Here is a 21,752-nt window from a genome sequence, read left to right as displayed (position 1 = left end):
ACCAGCCTGCTTGCGGCACATAGGGGTGCCTTCGTCCTAATCTTTCCTTGCCCAAACCATGACCCTCCCTACCACCCTAATCCAGGGCCAGGATTAGAGCAGGGTGTAGGAGGGAGCATGGTAAAGGACCGCCTCCTCTCCGGGGTTGGTACAACACATTTCCACTTCTGTTTCAAATGCAAACATGCAATAAATGTTTGTACATGTGCTGCCAAAGCGAGCATAACATGCAGTAAAGTGTTGCATTGGAATGTTCCAAGGAAGGAGTTCTGACCTCTTCGAAAAATGTCAGAGTCTAAATCTGCCAAGGGACTTGTAGGGTAGGTAATGTAAAATCTTAAACAATTTAATGCCTAGACACTTTTCCCAAAGATTGAATTCAAAATGAAGGAGATCAGGTAGAAGAAAGTCAAAGAGTCACCAGGGAAACACTGTACTAATTGGGAAAAGGCCACGCGAAGGAAGGTCTGCCCTGCATTTTTGCTTCCTTGCGTTCTCTCATCAGCGGGAGAATCTACGTGGCGGGCACGAGGGACAGAAGTGAGGAGCTCCTTAGGAAAAGCCACACGGAGTGCTGCGTGGGCAGCCCTTCAGGCAGAAGAGATGCTCCGAGAGGCAGGGATCGCCCAGGTAAGAATGTCCTTTGATCGTGGAGTCAGCTAGAATGCCTGCCATGACGGGAAGCTCACTGCCTTATCAGTAATTTGTAAACCTCTCCAGTTGCTGGCAAGTTTTTCCCACTCACCTTCCAGTCTGTCTCAAACTGACTTCCAACCACCATGATGCTTAGTGCTCTGGAGCTGCACCAGGTAAATCTAAGTTATCTTACAACGTGACAGCTCTTCAAATATTTGAGAACAGCTCTCAGAGCCTCTCGCGAAGCCTTCCTTTTCCAAAGTAAACTGCCTCGGTTCCTTTCACCATTCTTCTCACACCTTTTTTGGATCCCGCACCAACCTGTACGTCTTTCTCGAAATGTGTTTTTGTGCATCAGTGTCCTTTTAAAACGCGATGTCCCGAAGTGATACTCTAAAAGAGGCCTGACCACATGGTGAACAGAGTGGGAATATTGGCTTCCTTGTCCTGGACGCCGGACATCTACTGCTGAGGTGTAAGAGTGCCCGGAACTTTTCAGAGCCCGAGTCACACTGTTGGCTCCTAATAAAAGTCAAAGCTCCTTGCGGTTTCCAGTGCCTCCCTCCAGACGCTCTGTCACCACAGAGATTCCCTGTGTCCCAGGAATGGTGTACCAACTTTTTAAACCCCAAACGGAAGTGGGTTTCTCCTCACACTAGCACAGAGAGAAAACCCAGAAAGTCAGGTTAGTCAGGGAGGTACTTAATTTGCATTTGAGCCTCTCTAAACCATGTGACGCTCAGTAATTAAAACTTGGTTTCCTTACAAATAACCCAGTGAAGAAATGGGCAGAAAACATGAATAGACACTTCTCTAAAGAAGACATCCGGATGGCCAACAGGCACATGAAAAGATGTGCAATGTCGCTCCTCATCAGGGAAATACAAATCAAAACCACACTCAGATATCACCTCACGCCAGTCAGAGTGGCCAAAATGAACAAATCAGGAGACTACAGATGCTGGAGAGGATGTGGAGAAATGGGAACCCTCTTGCACTGTTAGTGGGAATGCAAACTGGTGCAGCTGCTCTGGAAAACAGTGTGGAGGTTCCTCAGAAAATTAAAAATAGACCTACCCTATGACCCAGCAATAGCACTGCTAGGAATTTACCCAAGGGACACAGGAGTACTGATGCATAGGGGCACTTGTACCCCAATGTTTATAGCAGCACTGTCAACAATAGCCAAATTATTGGAAGAGCCTAAATGTCCATCAACTGATGAATGGATAAAGAAATTGTGGTTTATATACACAATGGAGTACTATGTGGCCATGAGAAAGAATGAAATAGGGCCCTTTGTAGCAACGTGGATGGAACTGGAGAGTGTGATGCTAAGTGAAATAAGCCATCCAGAGAAAGACAGATACCATATGGTTTCACTCTTATGTGGATCCTGAGAAACTTAACAGAAACCCATGGGGGAGGGGAAGAAAAAAAAAGAAAAAGAAAAAGAGGTTAGAGTGGAAGAGGGCCAAAGCATAAGAGACTCTTAAAAACTGAGAACAAACTGAGGGTTGATGGGGGGTGGGAGGGAGGGGAGGGTGGGGGATGGGTATTGAGGAGGGCACCTTTTGGGATGAGCACTGGGTGTTGTATGGAAACCAATTTGACAATAAACTTCATATATTGAAAAAAAAACTTGGTTTCCTTAATGTGGCCATTTTAGTAAAGTTATATATACATATATTTTAATTATTATTATTATTTTTAATGTTTGTTTATTTTTGAGAGATAGAGCATGAGCGGGGGAGGGGCAGAGACGGAGGCAGACACAGAATCTGAAGCAGGCTCCAGGCTCCGAGCTGTCAGCACAGAGCCCGACGCGGGGCATGAACCCACAAGCCATGAGATCATGACCTGAGCTGAATTCAGACGCTTAACCGACTGAGCCACCCAGGCGCCCCAGTAAAGTTATATTTTTATTTAAAAAGCGTGTGTACTAAGGGCACCTGGGTGGCTCAGTTGGTTAAGCCACCGACTCTTGGTTTCAACTCAAGTCACGATCTCACGATTCGTGGGTTTGAGCCCCACGTCAGGCTCTGTGCTGACAGTGTGGAGCCTGCTTGGGATTCTCTCTCTTTCCTTCCCCTGCTCTCTCTCTCTCTCTCTCTCTCTCACTCTTTCAAAACAAATAAACTTTAAAAAAAAAAAGGAAAAAAGAAAAAGAAGCATACGTACTTGATGGACATGTTTTCCTATGCACTCAAGTCGCCATGTCTGAAGAAAACTAGAGACTAATTTGTTGACCATGTTGTTATGAATGGGGGCTGGGCCAGCGCCAAAGGTGGCGACCCCTGTCTGACCATTTAGAAAGCAATACTGACTGTCCTTGGTAGGCCAGGCACGAGGTAAACAGTTATGTATAAAGAAATATGGTAAGTGGACAGAAAGAGACTGAGTGACAGACAGACAGATACAGAGTATTATGGGAGGGCCAAGAGGAACAGTTAGGACTTCACTCACTATGAACTGAAGGCACCATGCCCATGACAATGCAGTTAGTCTAACTCACAGTGGTGGCAAATATCCCAGATGAGCTGGGTGAGACTGACCTACCTACCTGCACCTCTAGCTGCTTAAGCATCCACAACACCCTAATCTACTGTCTCAGAGCCCAGGGAGATGGACATCTTGAGATGATACTCTCCTTATGATCCTGTTTGTTACAGAGTCCCCAGAGTTGAGGCCTCTGACAAAAACCTTGCTTAGATCCTGGTCCACCTTTTATGTCCCCAATCCTATCTCCACTCTCCCAACTCTTTGCCTCACTTCTTCTATACTCCAGGCCCCCTGGTCTCCACCAGCTACTCATCACCCAGGCTCCCTCCTCTTTGGACTTGCCACTGAATCCCAGCTCCATGCTTCCCTCCCTTCCTCCCCATCTGCCCCCCACCCCAGCTCACCTGTACTGGAAGGGGGCTACTGTGGCTGTGACTGGCTGACTCTGCTGATGGACCGAGGCGAAGCTGATGGCCCCTGGGGTGGGGGAGGGGCGCTTGCTCTGCACAGGGCTGCACACTGGGGAAGAAGCCCCTGATGCTGCCCCGGCATCAGGCTCCAAAGACTTCGAGATCCCTGGACTTTTGTAGTTTCCCGGGTGGTTAGGAGGTTTTCGACCTTCAGGAGCCCCTGGTATTTGAGTTTCTCCATGAGAGCTCATTCGGGATGGGCTCCTGCCCCGGGTCTGGCGGACTGGAATCCCTTCCTGAGCCACCTTCTTCTTTCCCTGGGTGCCTTGTGTCTCCCCAGTTCTTCTGGACCCAGCCCGGCTGGAGAGGGCAGCTTTTGGGCTTGCCCTGGGACTGCTCCATGGGGAGCTGGAGAGGCCTTCACCACCCTCAGCTGACTCTCTCCCTGCCCCAGAAGTCTTGGGGGAGCCTCTCCCCCGAGAGGCCTTAGGAGAGGAGTTTCTGGAAGGGCCTCCTGCTTTGCCCAGTCTCGGGGAGGCCGAACGCTGGGGGCTCAGGGCCAGGCCAGCCTGGCGTGGCCGCAGCTGGGGAGAGGCGCCCGGTGTATGAATCCTGGTCTGGGAAGCAGCTCGAGGCACAGGTATGGAGGAGGCATAGTGGGGCCGGCTGGCCGAGTTCACATTGGCCATCCCATTCATGGTTGGCAAGGTGGCAATGAGGACTACTGTCCTGCAGAGAGAGGAGAGAAAAGAAGATCGTTAGGCACCATCCTGAGTTTCCGTCCCTGAGGGTATAAAGATGATGATGAGGTCAGGGAAGGAGGCATCAGCATCCAGGCTGGACACTGGGACTCCTGGCTTCACATCCTGATTCAGTCAGTGCCTCCCTGCCTGACTCTAGACAAAAACCCCTTTACCTCCCCTCTCTCAAATGCTGCTGTGAGTCTCCTATGCAGACACATACGTGAAAGTGTTTTGGGAACTATGGTGCTCTCTACAAACGGAGTTAATTTGACTTCCCTTGCCTCTGTTGCCCTCCACTGATAGGGGATAGACCCTTCCTTGTAGCCTGAGTCTACAAGGCACTGACCACGGTAAACCAACTTCCTTGTGCCGTCCGCCTTTGCTCTGCGTGTTCCTTCCACTTGCCACTTTATCTGACAAAAGTGCCCAGGATACCTCTCCAGCGGAGTGTTATCCTCCAGATCCCACTGGGCCCAAAGGCGGAGCAGCCGATCCCAATCCCCACCAATCATAAACTTGCAAACCTTCTCTGACCTCGGGCTCCTGCCACCTGGCTCATACTATTCACTGGTCCTCGTTGATGCCCATCTCTCCTGGTCCCTATCCACTGCCCCCACCCCTTCAGTCACTGGAGATTTGGGCACTGGACTCACAGTCTTCCTTTCTAGCCCATTCCCCATCCACCTCCCAACCTAGCAAAAGTGACCTCTGCCACCCTGGGCCTCTGGTCTCACAGATTAAGTGTCCCACGTTTAAGATACAGGCAGAACCCTCTAGGTACCCCCCCTCCCCCAGCACTCAATCCCTTCCCTCCCAGACCCTGATCCATTAATTATCACATCTCTCTCCCATACCCTCAACCTCTCCTCCTCTACCAGCTTCTCTTCCCTGCCATGTTAATTAATGAATTAATTGCTCTATTAATCACTTTCATTCCCAAGGGAATTTGAAGCCATTTACAAAGACACAATCAATCAATTTCAGATAGGTGAAAGAGTTAAGGGTAGGAAATGTAGAAAATGAAACCATAAAAGAATTTTCAGAGCACACACATAAATGCTTCCATAATTTTGTTGTGGGAAAGGCCTTTAGATGCCCCACGTCACAGGCAGAGATTACAAAAGAAAGCACTGATAGACTTGAGTGCATAAGAATGAAAATCTCTGTATGAACACAAGAGCCCTTTCAAAAGGCTCAAGCCACCAAGAAACTATAAAGATACTTGCAACATATATGGGGGACAAGGAGTTAATACCTTTAAGCACAGGGAATTCTACCAAATCAATAAGAGAAAGCAAATGCCCCACAGAATAAAAAGCAAAAGACTTGAACAAGGAATTCACAAAATAATACGTACAATTGGCCAAAGCCCAACAAAAAGAAAAGGCCTCCTTAAAATCGAAGAGATGCCTGTGAAATGTTATCATTTCTGCTATCAAATTCACTACCTTTTAGAAAATGCATATTATCCACCATTGGTACAGGGCCACAGGGCTCTCATACACTGCTGTGGGAACAATGCCAGATCTAGAAATGTGTCCTAGGGAAAGGATTGAAAATGTAGGCAAATGTTTATGTACGAGGAGGCAAATGCTCAAGTTGACTCTCCAGGGGTAAATGGGCTCTGGGTGAAGACGGAGACAGAGGACATGTGGGCAGAGAAAAGACCACCACGGTACGGCTGGTCCACCCGAGACCACTGGGGTGGCCCCTTTCACACTGTGGAAAAAGCTGTCGGCAACTGCAAGGGATTGTTTCTGGCTGTTGTTGGCCTTGCTCTGACCTTTGACTCTGTGGCCCGGGACCAGTTACAGGCTAAACTGTGAAAAGTCAAGGTAGACCCCTAAACATTGATGGATTTATAGAACTACAGCGCGAAATGACCGAGAGTCAGGGCTTCAGGACTGCCCTACTCACGGATGAAATAATTTCCACTAGGAAGAGAAAAGCAATGACCGCCTCCTCCTTTCCTCTGATTTGTACCTGAATGACTTGATGCCACTATTGAATGAGCTGAATGTCCTCCAGCAGACAGGGCAAAGCCGTGTGTGTTCAGGCACGCACAACCAGCTTGCCTCCACTCCTCCAGTGGCTGCCCCATCACCTAGGCCCGTAGGACCCCGTCCAAGGCTTCCCTGACTCCTACTTCCTTCCCACCCACCAGGCCACAGTCTGAAAGGACGCTCTTAAGTCACCCTTTGCCTGCCCACCGTCTCCCATACAGGGCGTGCTGCCCTGCCCCCAGCCTCCAGCATGCCAAAGACAGTCCCATTGGAGGGCCTGAGAAGTACTTTCACAAAGAGATCTCAGAATGTGTCAAGTAGGTACTAACAGCAGCTGTGAGAATCTCCATGCTCAGCCTGCAAAATAAGAACAGGATAAAATCTAGCAACTGCTGCCAGGTGGAGAAATAGAGGGTCTTTAAGATAAGAAGGAGCACTATGCTTTAGCCTGGCCTCAAGACCGTAGTGAGAATTCCTCCCCAGTAGCGGTGAGAGCAGATTTACTCTGTCATCCTTCTCCTATCCCGCCATTCCACTAACGATCAGCTACGTGCCTCAGTGACAATGCCAAGCAGGACCAAAGGGACAAGAATGGACCCGATTAAAGGTATGTGTGGTCCCTGAGCTGCTGACCTTGGCATCCAGCACAGAGCTGAGCCATGCACTGGCCGACTGAGCTAATCAGCTGGCCACCCACGACAAGGACCCAAGACCACTGACCCATGACAGCCATACCCCTGAGATTTCAGCGTTCCCCTGTTTAATCCCTGCACTGGCACGGTGCCACACAGGCCACTTCTGCCTCTCCCCTTGGGCTGAGTCCCCATCAGGGGACCATGGCCACATGAGCACACCAGACCACCCCCTTTGGGAGCTACCACTGTGATGAAACCTAGAGCTGTATCTAGGCTCCACCTGCACCTCTCCTGGGAACCGCTCCCCTACCCACGTTGTAGTGCCCAGGGACCCCCCAAGAGCCCAACTCACCTACGTTGTCCCTGAAGCATCCCCAGACTCCCCCAAGCCCTACATCAAGGACTGACCAGAGTTCCAGCCAAGAGAGCCCCAAGGCGGAGAAAGCTGATTCTACTTCACTTGCTAATGGAGCAGATGCAGTTGCTGCTTTCACTGGATCATCATTTTTTCAAAGGCTGATGGAAGAAGATTTAAAAACATTCCTGTGGTAGGTCACAGGAGCCACACCCCTCCCTCTTCACTGCAGTTGGGGCCCTGCTCTCTCCCGCCCCCCCGCCCGTGCCATGACAGCCCTCACCTAGACCAGGAACAGCACCACACAGGATGTAACAACCACTCTCCCAGGTGGGAGCCTAGGAGAATCAGACCACCCTTAGGTCTACAATCAGGTGGTGGAGGACGGATCCCCAAATACATTGAGCTCTTTTAGCCTGGCAGGAAAGGGGGCACAAAGGAGCCTTCCTGGTTTGCCTTTAGAGTGGGAACTCCCAGGTGCTTCAGTATCCTTACAGAGATCTCAAGGGGACACCCAGCAAATCCCTCTTCTCTAGACGGTATCAGGATCTCTCTTTCATTGAGACATGGTTTCTAACCCTCACAACAACCTTCTAAAGTAGCTTTTATTATCCCCATTTGCCAGGTCAGGAAAACAAGGCTGAGAAGGTTAAGTCAGCTGCCAAACATAGCTAGAGAGCAGTAAAGCTGTGATTCAAAAGCAGATGAGCAGGACCCTGAGGCCCAAGGATGGATTCCCTAGACCACAGCTACCAGTGCAAGTCCAGCCTCAGGAGGTACTCCTCAGCCTCCATATCCACACTGTTGTTGCTGTGATTGACAGGTCTGGGCCTTCCAGAGATGTGGGGGAGGGTAGAGGGGGCATAAATCCAGTTCACAGGGTGGAAAACAGAAAAGGAAATCAGTCACGGGCCTCTGGAGGAGGCCTCCTCCTCCTCTCTTTTTCTCCAGCACTCCTCAGATCTAGCCAGCTACCCTTGTACTGTTCATATCCTGTTTGCCTTTGGTGGTACTAGGGGTCAAGGTGGTCTCAGGGCACTGCCTTGTAAGAGGCTATAGGCAATGAATGCGGCTGGGGAGGGAGATAATGGGCCAAATCCAGCCTGGCCACATGCTTAATATGCCCAGTTGGCAGCAGATGGCATACTTGGGGTAGGTGGGAATTGAGGAGGAAGACTATGGAATTACAAGACTACAGTAGATGGGAGACCTGGGGAAAAGGGGGGAGAGAGTGCTCATGGGAAGCAGGGTCTTAACTGAGACACATGGACAATAGTATCTCCAATAGTATCTCAAGGGTGAGGCCTCTGTGCAGATGATCTCTGCTGCGGCCCCAAAAGTTATCTACCGGCCATGGCACCCAAGCTGCATTGTTAATGGACCGAGTGATTTGGGAAGCTCCCATACTTGCTCTGGGGCTCAGTTTCTCCTTCTGTCAAATGAGGGGGAAATTCTGCCTCCTTGCTCTCCATAGCTTCATGTCCTAAGGAGGCTGAACGAGGTAGTATCTAGAAAATGTTCAGCCTCCTGGGGAAAACAGGGTTAGCTGTAATGGCTTCCATTTCCTGGTGCTCACTGTCAGACAAAAATGTCCTAGAGAAGCAGGACAATCTATATCTCTTTTGGACAGGCCCTGTTCAAGTACCGGCTGTCAGTACTAATCATCTTTTGATACCTTCACAATATATCTGGGGAGGCTCAAGGGCAGAAGGTGAGGAGCTAGGAGTGGAAACAAGGAGACCATTTCTTTCTTATGTGAATGTGTATGTGCATGCACATGTGGTGCTGGGGAATCCTACCAGATCCCCTACTCCTCAACACGCTCTCTCTTCTTCCTTCCCCTTCTTCCTTCCGCCCTGATCTGCAATTTCATTTAACCTCAGTGAATAGATTCAAGAAGAGGGTCTCACTTGAGACCTTGTTTCTTAGTTACTCATTCCAGGGATCTCTGTCCTCGATAAATTACATTAGGGAGTTAATACTCCCCATTACAAAAGCTCGTAGCACTTTCGAAAGGATTCACAGCAAGATCCCTTTGTTCAACAACACACACCTTGGTTGAATACCTTCCACATGCCAGGTGCATTGCCAGGTGCTGTGGCAATCACCATGGCTGAGACCTAGGTTCTGCTCTCAGGGAGCCAACAATCTGGTATGGGGAAGCAGGAAACATGCGCAGTCATCACAAGCACACATGCGGTGTGTCAAAAGAGGCAAAACAAAGTGCTATGGGGCTGTGTGTGTATCAGTCTGACAATAAGGTAGAATCAGAGAAGGCTACAAGGAAGAGGCAGCAGCAGGGTTGGAGGTTGGTCTGAGATCTGGCAAACAGCAGATTTGATGACTGAACCTCCCATGCCCAGGGGTCTATCCATCAGTGCTCCAACACATACTCTGCTCTTCAGAGTAGTGGTGACAGAATAAACTCTGGAGTCACAGTGTCTAGGTCCAAAGCTTGGCTCTGCCATTTGCTGATGGTGTAGCCTTGGGCAAATTCCATAAACTCTGAGCTTCCTCATTGGTAAAATGAGGCTGAGACTAGGATCTCCTCTTCACTGCTTTGAAGAGTAAATTAGTTAATACATGTAGTGCTTAGAATGGAACCTGGCACATAATAAGGACTCAACAAGTATTGTTATTATGATCATAGGGACAAAGGACTTTTTTCCAAGTGTCCTTCCATCCTAGATGCCCAGGGATGGAGGCTGAGCTGCCTGGTTCTTCTGGAGCCTCCAGCAGAGCAAAGGAGATCAGAGACCCTGCCAGGCTTGGATCAAAAACCTGTAGCATTAACAGGAAAAACACTGCCCATGATGGATGCAGTAACACCCACCAGTGGATGGGGTAGGAAACTAGATAGTTTGGAAATTGTGTAATGGAAAGAGTAAAGGCTTCTGAGTCAGGAAGACTCAGGGTTCAAATCCCAGATTTGCTACTTCTTGCTATGTGGCTTTAGATAAATTATTCAACTTTTTTGAGCCCAAAGTCCTCATCTGAAATAAGCGGTCATAGAGTTTTGTAAAGATTAAATGAGAGAATAAAGATAAGGTACTTAGCACGGTGCCTGGCGCATAGTAGGTACCCAAGAAATGGCAAAAATTATGTTAAGGAGAACAGCTGCCCTTCTTCCCAAAAGGGAAGGAGACAAATTCAGACACAGACTGGGACAATCTGATGGATGGCAGGTGAGTCGAGAGGCTGGTGGCATCCAGGGAGAAGTGGCACAGTCCCAGCCATTGAACACAGTGTGTAGCCCTACCTGACATGTACTTCCATTTTGTCCCCCTCTGCCTTTTTCAGTCCACACCCCAACTGTCTGTTCTCTCATCCTCACCCTGGGGTCTTGCTTTATTTTTAAATCCAACACTTTTTAATTGCATTTACCGACTGCATGCCAGGCACAGTTCTGTTTTTTAACCTACATTAACTTGCAATTGGCCTATGAGTTGGTGCTATTATATTATCATTCCCACTTCACAGGCAAGTGGCAGCAAAGCACAGAGAGGCTGAGGAATTTGCTCGTAATCACACAGCTGGTAGATGGGAGAGCCAAGATTAAGCACAGACAGTGGAACCAGCCAGTGCCTGTAACTACCCTGCTCTGTTGCTCATCCTACAGCCTCAATCCAGGCCTCACAGCTGACTCCCTCGCACCCCCAACCTCCCAGCTTTTGTCAGCCTTGAATCATTCTGGCCTCAGGCCCCATCAGGACAAACAGAGGCCCCTGGCTCCGCAATGCTCTGTAAACCCCAGAGCCAGGAAGTAATTTTGGCCTATAAATATTTCACTCTAGCTCGGAATGTGGGGAGAGCTTAAGCGCCAGTTCCCTCAGATCTGCAGGGTCAGAGGCGGGATGAGGGGAGGGAAGGCGGGCACTGTATTCAGCGGTCCCTTCCAGGTCTGGAGGACTAGCCAGGCTGCAGATTCCCAGCCAAGACTCTCTGCCGCCCTTTCTGCCCTTGAGACTCCCGCAGAGGTGGCGGAGTGGGCGGGGCGCGCGCTGTGCGCGGGGCGGCGGCCGTGGTGCTGATAGGACAGCTCCTCCTGCAGTGGCCCCGTTAAAGGAGCCGCGTCTGCGCTTTGTGAATGTGGTTAGGATGCCCATTTCAAAAAGTCAGAACATTTTAACCACAGCATCAAAAGGGTGGATATGGAAGACGAGAAGAGAAGAGAAGAGAAGAGAAGAGAAGAGAAGAGAAGAGAAGAGAAGAGAAGAGAAGAGAAGAGAAGAGAAGAGAAGAGAAGAGAAAAAAGGGGGTGCTTGGGTGACTCAATCGGTCAAGTATCCCCTCTTGATTATAACTCAGGTCATGATCTCACGTTTGTGAGTTCGAGCCCGGCGACCGGATCTGTGCTGACAGCCTGCTTGGAATTCTCTCTCTCCCTCTTTCTCTGCCCACTCCCTGCTCATATGCGCTCTCTCACAAAATAAACATTAAAAAATTTTTTTAATAAAAAATAAAAGAGAAGACAAATGAAAGAGAAGAAAAAGAAATGGAGGAAGGAAGGAAAGGAAGGAAGGGAGAGAGGGAGGGAGGGAGGAAGAAAGGGAGGAAGGAAAAGCAAAAAAAAATGTCTGGGAAGTGGGACTCTGGGTGCTGATCAGATGACTCCATCATGAGCTGAGTGAATTTGGGCAAATGATTTATCTTCCCTGGTTTGTTACTGAAAGGCTGAAACATAAGGAGGAAAAACTTGGCTTCTCAGGAAGAGGGAAAGATGGTTAAAGTTTGCGGTATCTCTAGACTCAAGCACTGAGGTACAGATGCTGCACAGTAGAGGGTAGTGGTTAAGAACATAGGACCTGGAGCATCTTCCCAACACCCCACCCCCATGCAAAGCTAGCTTCCACTGCAGCTTCCTAGCTTGTGGTCCTGAGCAAGCTATTTAGCCTCCCTGGTCTGCTTCCTCGTCTGTAAAATAGGAATGATAATAATAACAATATCTATATAACATCGTTATAAAAATTCAGTGAGTTATTATAGGAAAATCATTAAGACAGTGCCTGGCTCATACAAACCCATACAAATCACTGAATAAATGTTAGTTATTAAGTCAACTAGAGCATCATCACAGCATGTATCTCCCTTCTCTGTTCTACTCACATGTCCCACTGGCATCTTTTGTCACAGACAGTCAGAACAACATAAATGTTATCACATATATTTCCCTCTAACCTAAATTTCTATTTCCTCATTTGAGTATGAGTAGGACAGAGTTTACATGGGATTGGGGTAGGGAGGATAAACAAAGTTGGAGAATTTTCCAAAATAAACTGTGGCAGGGACTAGTGAGAGACATGGGGAAACCTCTCTCGCGGGGCCCCTTCTGAAGTTGAGGCAGTCCTGACAGCAGGAGGGTGGCTTAGGGGCAACCTCTTCAGAGGCAGCAGGTGGACAGGATGACTCTCAGGGATCCACACACTACAGACAAAACTGGACTCACGCAGGCCTCTATGCAAGATTTCTTCCTCTACCTGCCACGTACTGTCTTCTGTCCTTGAAAGCCTGACTGGCTCCTCCCAGGGCCAAACCTCAGCTTGGAGGCCCAGCCTGGTCCATGGAGGCTGAACGCTTCAGGGAACAGAGACCTGTGTCCTCTGATGGCCCAGCAAAGAGGTGACTTGTGTTGCCTCACCTCTCGGCCAAGTATCACATATATAGTGTCATGCTCACACACACATACACCCACTCACCCACACCTGCCCACATCCACATACTGATAGTCACTCACATCGACCCATCTCCACACACTGATACACACACACACACACACACACACACACACACACGTCTGTAGCTTCAGTCTGTCTTCCTCTCCCTGTCCCTTCCTTTTGGCCCATTTCCCATCCAGTCTAGAGATGAGGGGGTACTCTGTGTCCTCCTATCTTTGTCCATCTCAAGGGCTCTGGGCTCTCCAGCAGTGTGCTCACAGGCTTTCCTTGGAAAAATAGGCCCCAACACCTTCACTATGTGTACACAATTTTGGAGCCACCCGGGCGCCCCTCCACAATTTTCCTTTAACATTTGTGGATTATAGATTTTCTACAGCTCACACGGAGTTAGAGATGGGGGATAAAGGCAATTGATAACATCCCTATACCTAGAGGAAGGAACTTGTCCCAAGCCACACCACCGAGTAATGGTGGTGCCTGGGGTGACTCCTGGTCCGGTGCTCTTCCCCACCCCACACAGTCTCCCCTCCACGTAAGACCCTAAGGCTGGGCATCATGGGGGAGTCCCCTGGGCTAAGGACAGGACTGCAATGACTACTTACTAAATGTTTCTCCTTCTTTTCCAGCCTCTTATCTCTGCCAGTCTCTAAGGACAGAGATCAAGGAAAGTCTGAGATGTGGGTGCATGGTAGTGGGGCCATAGTAGAGGAGGTTTGAAGCCAGCCCCCTTCCCCAAGCTCTTAGCCTGTAGGTTTTAGGCTCCAGTAAACCAGCTAAGGACCATGTAGCTTGGCTTGCTCCTTGGCAGAGAAGGTGATCACCCCAGTCAGTACTGAGAAAGGGACGGGATGGGCAGCCAGCAGCGTTGTCTCTTCAGGGCAAGCACGGACAGAGTGGGCAGAGCATTGGCAGGAGGCAAGGAAACGGGTCTGCTGGCTAGCACTTGGCAGGCAAAAGGTGGGGGCTCAGTACTCTTAGCGCCCGCCTGGCTGGCTCCTGGCTCAGAATGGGGATTAGGATTGTCCACAGTAGTGGAACTCATTATTCTCCTCCCCTCTCCACCCCTGGGGCCCAGGGCTCTGCCAACATCCACAGGAACTCCTTTAACTGTAAAACTGTAGAAAGGTCTTCCTTCTGGCCAGATGGTAACATGTTCTTACAGAGGAAGATGGGACTGGCCAAGTTAATCTCAGGTAATAACAAACAGTTTGGTTTCCTGGCATTTATAGTAAATGATCAAGCTGGTGCCAACAACCTACCTTTAAGGCCCAGTCCAGCTGAGCCCAACCCCGTTTCCCACGAGATGGCTTCCAAATACTGTACTGCCCAGACTTGGCATTCTCAGAGCAACTCCAGCACCCTCCCTTAGTGTTCCCTAGCCTCATGCCTATTCTGTGCTAAGCCCAGGCTGACAGGCAGGACATATGTAAAATTCAAACAACCTATATAGAAGAAACGTTCACTGTTCCTCCAACACTACTCTCAGAACCTCCTGTCCCATCTCTCAATGCTGTAAGATCTTCCAAATGTCTAACCTCCATCCCTTCTGCTAAGAATCAGGTCCATTTCCTGGTTTTCCAGTCTTGGGGTCAAGACAGGGCGCGGGAGAGGGAGTGGATAGGGAGTAGTTTCTCACAGCCTCTGGCCTTTGAGAGAAAAGTGAATTTTGAGCTCCAGGGAGGGGCCCCAGAGATGCCCAACTGAAGACTTGCACTGTATCAGCATATTGGCATTTTTCACTGATTTGATCCGTATAAACGGTTCCACTGTCAGTATCCTTGGTTCCTTTTCAATTAGCCAAGAGAAATGATTTAGTGCTAATGAAAATCAATGGTTTAAAGCTGTCCCACAAATCACAGGGGGCTGGAGGCTTGGGTTATAAATACCTCCCAGGAAGTTGAGCTGGCATGGGGAGTATGTGCAGCCACACGCAGCTTCGCTCTGCTCCAGAACACCTCCTGCTCCACACCCCCAGCTCCAAAACCCCCTCTGGCTGTTTCTAGAATGTGGTATGCTCTCCTGTGAGGCAAATGAGAGCTTGGGAGCTCTGTATCACTAGAGTACAGTTGCCTAGGCCCCTGGGGAGCTGCTCCAAAGACAGCCCATGTCTCACCCGCATCTGATTGTCTCTCTGGTCTGTGCGTGTGTGTGTGTGTGTGTGTGTGTGTGTGTGTGTGTGTGTGTCTGGTTACTTCCTCTAGGCCACTGTTACTAGAGCTCTGGCTTCCCAAGCAATAGCTTAGATTCCAGATGGACCCTAGAGCTAATGAATGGGGGAGGAGCAGGAGTAAATGGAGCCTGGGGGTGGGGGAACTCATCTCAGACAGAGAAACTGGAACCTGCGTAGACCCCCAGGCAGCCAGCCAGATGACTGCCTCTCCCACCAGACCTGTCAGCTCCGACTTTCTCACACTCACTTTATTGTTATTTTTCTTCCTCAACTTAAAGCCTGCAGTGTGCTTCCATCGATGGTTTTTCCAGTCAGGCAGACGGAGGACCTATCACTCAACATGCCCCACATACTCTCCAGGCCCCCAAAGTCCAGGGCCACTGGGCTGGGGCAGGGGAGGGAAATTCTTTGGTGCTGGGGTAGGAGATGTGTGAGGGATTCTGGACTGCTCTTAAAGCCCTCCTGTCCAGAGGCCCTGCCACTCTGCCATGTGTAGGCTAGTACCCTGGCTGGGGTGCTACATCCTGGCATTTGTAGAGGACTGGACTCTCAATCTGACTGTAAACCCATCAGTCAGACTGAGCTGGGAGCTGCAGACCAGACCTCCTGCCTAGTTAAGTCAGCTTTAGGCTGGCTACACTAGCAATAAGCCAGCTCTACTTTCCTCACAAACTTCAGAATATGCAAGGGGTGGGGGTGGGGCTAAGAGGCAAGAGCGAGGAGCTGGGGGCAGGCCCAACAGTCGAGAGCAGCCCAGGAATGTGACCGTTGGACTGGATTCCAGTGCTAAGTATCTCTCTGAATTATTCAGTCTCCGGGCCTTAACTTTTCCATCTGAGAAGTGGGGCAAGCAATTCCAGCAAAAAAGAGAATGCAACTTCCCTAACTCCTCTCATTCCTGAGCCGTGGAGAGATAAAAGTGTGGCTGCCTATGTGTCTTGAGCAAAACGGAGCACCCCTGTCCTGCCGGCTCCACCAGCTACTACCCTCAGAGCCAAGCTAAAACCATGCTTGGGCCTCATTCCTGCCAGTACAATGCTGCCAACCCAGGACACGTGTCCCTGCCCGTCCCCCACCTCCCCGCTTTCTTCAGCAGCACATTCGTGTAGGAGTCACGCACAGAGAGGCCAGGCCTCACTCACTATAGCCCAAGGCAAGGGGCCAGGCTGCAGGAGAGAATCCTCCCCTCCCCCTGCTGACCTCAATCATGGGAAAGGGTCCGATGGGCTGTGAGGCTCCCAGGGTGTAGCCTCCCAAGGCCCAGAGTCCTGCCAGACACCAGGACGCTAACAGGGGAGCTGGGGGGTCTCACACGAGCCGAAGATGGGGAAGCATCGCCCCCCCCCCGCCCCGCCCTCTCCTATTATGCCGAACACATCTAGGAGTGCACTTGTCCCACCCTGTCTACACCGGGGCCTCCCTCCGTTGTCCTGTACATCCCGGTACAGGGTCTCCGAGGGGGGCCACCTTTGCCTGGAGAGGTTGGTCAGGTTTGACCAGAACTGCCCAGCAAACAAGGCTGAGGTAACAGGGCCCCCTGAGGTGGGACACATTAACATTTGCACATTTAGGCCAGAAACCCAAAAGCCAGGCAGATCAGTACCACTTATCCACCCCACGCCCACCCTGAATGACTGCATTAACTTTCTGTAACTTTTTTGGGGGTGTTGTTCAGGATGTGGTTCTGCTATTTATAAACGGGGCGGTGTAGGGAAAGCTACTTACGCTCTGCAAGCTTTGGTTGTTTCATCTGAAAAATAAGGGTATCTATCTCACTGAGTTGCTATAAAAATAAAATGAGATAATGTGTGTCTTCGTTCATTTGGGTTGCTTTAACAGAATATCACAGACCGGGTGGCTTATAAGCAACAGAACTTATTCACAGTTCTGGAGGCTGTGATCATGGTCACGGTGTCGGCAGACTTGCCGACTCGTGAGAACTTGCTTCTCGGATCACAGCCGGCTGCCTCTGGCTGTGTCCTCACATGGCGGAAAAGTGAGGGAGCTCTCTGAGGTCTCTTCTTTAAAGGGCACTGATTCCATTCATGAGGGGCTCTGCCCTCCTGACATAACCACTTACCAAAGACCCCACTTCCTAATACAATTACCTTGGAGATTAAGATTTCAACATAGGAATTTGGGGGGACACAAACACTCAATCTAAAGCAGTGTGAAAAATGCTTAGCACAGTAGCATGTGGAACGTGCTTAATCAAGGGTAGGTCTTATAAAAATAATAACACGCTTATTAGAAAAAACTTGGAAAATCTAGAACGACACAAAGAAGAAAAAAGCCTATCATCTACAAACCTACTAGTCTACATTTAGCATTGTTAGGTGTTTTGGTTTCTTCCAGGCTTTTTACTATTCATATTCACACGCATAAAACTGTGATTACACTGTACATACATGTCATGTCTCTTCATTTACTATGAATTAAGCATTTTTACTTTTCATTCAATTGTGTTCAAAAGTGTACTTGTTAATAGATAATATGGGGCGCCCGGGTGGCTCAGTCGACTAAGCGTCCAGCTTCAACTCAGGTCACGATCTTGTGGTTCATGGGTTCGAGCCCTACATGGGGCTCTGTGCTGACAGCTTAGAGCCTGGAGCCTGCTTCAGATTCTGTGTCTCCCTCTCTCTCTGCCCCTCCCCTGCTCATGCTCTCTCTCTGTCTCTCAAAGATAAAGAAACATTAAAAAAAATTTAAAAAGATAACAAACCATCACGCAAAAGCTTTATACAGAAATTACTTAACCATTCTGTCATTGCTAGCCACTCAGGTTGTTTCCAATTTTCCAGCAGTACGTAGAACACTGTGATAAACACGCAAACAAGCTTTGCTTGAGCCTTAGCTTATTTCCTCAGGCTTCTTTGTCAGAAGGGGAATTGTTGGATACAGGGGAGAATCTTATAAAGACTCTTGGTCATAAACTACAGACCGCTGTTCAGAAAGATTCAGGCAACGTGTTCTTCCTCCAGTGGTGTCTGAGTGTCTGACTCACTGCACCCTTCTCAGCAATTAGGGGCGTACATCAGAACGGCCAAGTTCAGCAGTGGGGCTGCAGCCTCTGCTGGGGGCCTGGCCTTCCATGTGGCCACACATGCCAAGAGCTTTAGCAATGTTCCTGAACAGTCAGGCCAGGCAGGGGAGCAGAGCTGGAGGCAAAACCGCATGGGGTGGCCCCACCGCGAGCAGATCCTGCTCGCCTTGCCCTCCGAACAAAGTGCAGAACAAAGGAACTGCTCTACTTTGGGGATTTCAGTTGGAAACGAGGAGGGACTTTCTGTCCATGAAGAGCACTAAATACAGGAACTGGGACCTTTCTGGTTCTTCTGCTTTGGAGGTTTGGAGGGGCAAAGAATGCTCAGGGTCAGATGCATGAACAGGATGACAGGATGAGTCTTGGCCTTAGTATATACGCTTGAAGTACCCGGCAGTACCAGTGAGGAACATGCCAGCAAGACGAGGTGACTGGGTGGGATCACTGAGTCCCTACCAGTGCCAGCCACCGGGTTAGAGGGGTCTTCCATGCACTATCTACCTTGAACAATAAGTAAGTCCAAGAAGGCCCTGCTTTGGCTTCATGAAGGACCTTGGCTGGTCCCTGGCAACTTGTCCAGGTAGGTAGTTCCTAGATGTTCTGACCAGCTTAGGCTTCCTCCCCCTTTCTTTTCAGTCTTATTATTATTTTTATTATTTAAGTTTTTTATTTATTTTTGAGAGAGAGAGAGAGAGAATGAGCACGAGTGGGAGAGGGGCAAAGAGAGAGGGAGAGAGAATCTCAAGCAGGCCCCACGCCATCAGCATGGAGCCCAGTGCGGGGATTGAACCAACAAACCACGAGATCATGACCTGAGCCGAAATCAAGAGTCAGACACTTAGCTGACTTGAGCCACCCAGGCGCCCCAGTCCTTCCTCTTTCTGAGTCCATCACCCAACCACCATCCTAGGTGGCCTATAGTCACCTGGTGAATGTCTGTCAGGTCCTCAGGACTGTGGCTGTTAAGATCCCCCTCTGCGAACATCAGTCCGGGTACCTAGAAGTCCAGTGCTGTCCTCACTTCCTTTCCCACCTGCTCTTTCCCTCCTTTTCCCTGCAGGCTTCCTCCAGACCTTTGGGATAGGAAGGCAAAGTGGAAGTAGTGGCAGAGGGAGGCAGAGGCTACTGAGATCAACCACTGCCTGAAGTCAGACAGACCAGGAAAATCTCACAGGGTTCACACACACCCACAGTCCTTGGGCGGGAGGCTGTGTGGTTCGAGATCTTGTTTACGACAGCCCTGTCTTCCACCTCCTATCCTTAGCCTTAGCCCTCCCCTAAAGGCTGCTTGCTTCAGGCATGGCCCTGCTCCTACTTATCTCCTAGTGAAAAACACTCTCCATTACCTCACTCAAGCAACTATTGAAAAATCCTCCCTTATCCAGGCTGCCTTCCTGAATTGACCCACAGAAAGGTGATCACATGGCCCAACCCCACTCTATCTACACACTAAACGCCTGCGGCCCTCATCCTTGGCCCTCGTATAAATGTCCCTAAGCTAGAATCTATGTCTCTGATTGCAGACTGTCACTCTCCTGACTTGTTATCTCATGAGGTTTTGGTTTAAGCTATTTGTGATGCTCTCCAGAGGCCCTGAGAGCAAGCAAGTTGTTGCTGGTAAAACTGTATGAATGTCCTGAAATACAGGGTCTCACCACCTCCTCCTACCATCACCGAACTTTTTTTTTTCCCCTCTCTTTTGGCAGTACTTGTTGTCATGGAGATTCTAACACAATGGGGCAGGTAGGAAGCCTGTTGCTTGGCAACGAGAGGCTGGAGGTACAGGATTGGCTGCTGAGGTCTAAGGGAGCAGAAAGGATGATAAGGGAAGGTGGGAAAGTAGAGAAATACCCTGGGGGGGACACAAAGGCACAGGAGAGAAGCAGAAGACAGGACCAAGGTGAAGAGAGAAAAATAGAAACAAGAAGAGAGAACACACAACCTCCCTGGGGCTGGGTCACCAACTGTGTATTTGCTTGGATGCCCTCAGCAAAAACAACAAGGCAAAACAAACACATACTAATATATTTTCATAGCTGCATTGACATTGTAGCACAAAGAGTGGAGATTTAGACAAAAAGAAGTTCCTAAATATCAGAGTGGGGAAATTCTACGGGGGAGACTCTACTGCACAGTGGAAAGATGACAGGCTTTAGATAAAACACATGGATTTGACTCTCCACTCTACCCAGTCCTTGAAGTGTGGCCTTCTCAAGCGACATAACCTCTTTGAGCTCTGGTTTTCTCATCTTCAAAATGGGAACAGCGACATGAATCTCACAAGGCTGCTGCAAGACTCAGTGCCAATGTGATGAGCACTGGCCGTAGTGGGAGCTCAGGAAGGGGTCAATCACATGGTTACAGTTGTTGGCCTTTTGTGACCAACTACCCACTGTTGTCTTAATTACCATGACTATGACTAGAATTGACAGCTGTGTGGTGGGGTAGAAAGAGCCCTGTTCCCAATGTCCAAAGACCTGGCTTCCACCTGTACCAACACAGCCTACAGTCTGAGACTCGGGCAAACTATTAACCTTTCTTGGTTGAGTTGCCCACCTATGAAATGGGTATAATAATCTCTCCCTCAGAGTGTCATCAGGAAGATCATGTTCAATTAGGTTGGTCAAGAACCTATCCCAATCCTGAGCACCTGTGGGTGTCTTACATGCTGGGCGCTCTGACTCCTAACACCAGACCTGGGTCTGCTCTCTGCAGTGGAGACCTATAGGTCTGGGCTGAGGCCACTCTCAATCCTTCTTCAAGGAAGGGAAGGGTTCCATGGTGCCTGGGTGCCGTTCCTAGCACCCATATCACATGTAACTATGGCGAAGAGAGTGGAAGACAGAACACAGAGGCATGGAAGACAAAGCAAAGGCACATCCTCCAGGTTCGTTTCCAAGTAAATTAATTTTGCCAAAGCAATGACTTCTGTCACCAGGAGCAAAGGCAGCAGGGGGAGACCTGACAATAGTTACAGGTAAAAGTGTACAACCATCATTTCTGTATATTTCACAATGACGAGCATTTCCATGCTGGGGCCACATAAGGACTGCTCATGAATATGGAAGTCACCACGTCATAGAAGAGGGCAGGACTGACCTATGTTACCCCGGGCAGGTAGAGCTTTGGCAAACCACTGGATGCCTCCCAGGAAAGAGACACCATAAAATCCTTTGGGGGCACATGAAATTCACAGGATTATTCTTGATGTCTAGCCTAAACTTTTTCTGTTGTAATTTTCAGTTCAGCCTTTCTGCTTCTGTCCTTAGAGAGCAATTTAACTGGCTGAGGAGGCAACTGTCTCACCAGCTTCTAGGTTCACTCCAGGACTGGAGAGGCAGGCGGGAGGGCAGTGACTCACACAGATGCTGTTTAATTCAGCTGTCTCACTGTCTACAGTGCTTCCCGAGCTCTAGCCCCCAGCACCCCACATCCCTCTGTGGTCTCGAGGCTGACTTTCCCAATAATGCCAATAGGCATCAGTGGGATGTGGGGACCACTTCTTCTTGGCCTGAGCCAGACCTGCTAGGATGGGGGAGGCAGAGAGTGGGGGCTGAGTGGGCCTGGGGAGAGCCAGGGG

General features: G+C 49.5%; 1 protein-coding gene across 4 annotated transcripts in view; it reads right to left on the bottom strand.

Annotated features, from left to right (window-relative positions):
* The window catches only part of NAV1 (neuron navigator 1), a 244,343-nt gene that overhangs the window by 169,019 nt on the left and 53,572 nt on the right, over positions 1–21,752 (bottom strand). For all 4 annotated transcript variants that reach the window (XM_049634335.1, XM_049634332.1, XM_049634333.1 and 1 more), the window contains exon 2: positions 3,543–4,277. In XM_049634335.1, the coding sequence (XP_049490292.1) occupies positions 3,543–4,246 (704 nt within the window). In that variant the 5' untranslated portion in view covers positions 4,247–4,277. The remainder of the gene's footprint in view (positions 1–3,542; positions 4,278–21,752) is intronic.

This window comes from Panthera uncia, chromosome F1, assembly GCF_023721935.1.
Source record: "Panthera uncia isolate 11264 chromosome F1, Puncia_PCG_1.0, whole genome shotgun sequence".
NCBI lineage: Eukaryota > Metazoa > Chordata > Mammalia > Carnivora > Felidae > Panthera > Panthera uncia.
This window is presented reverse-complemented; position numbering and strand designations above follow the sequence as displayed.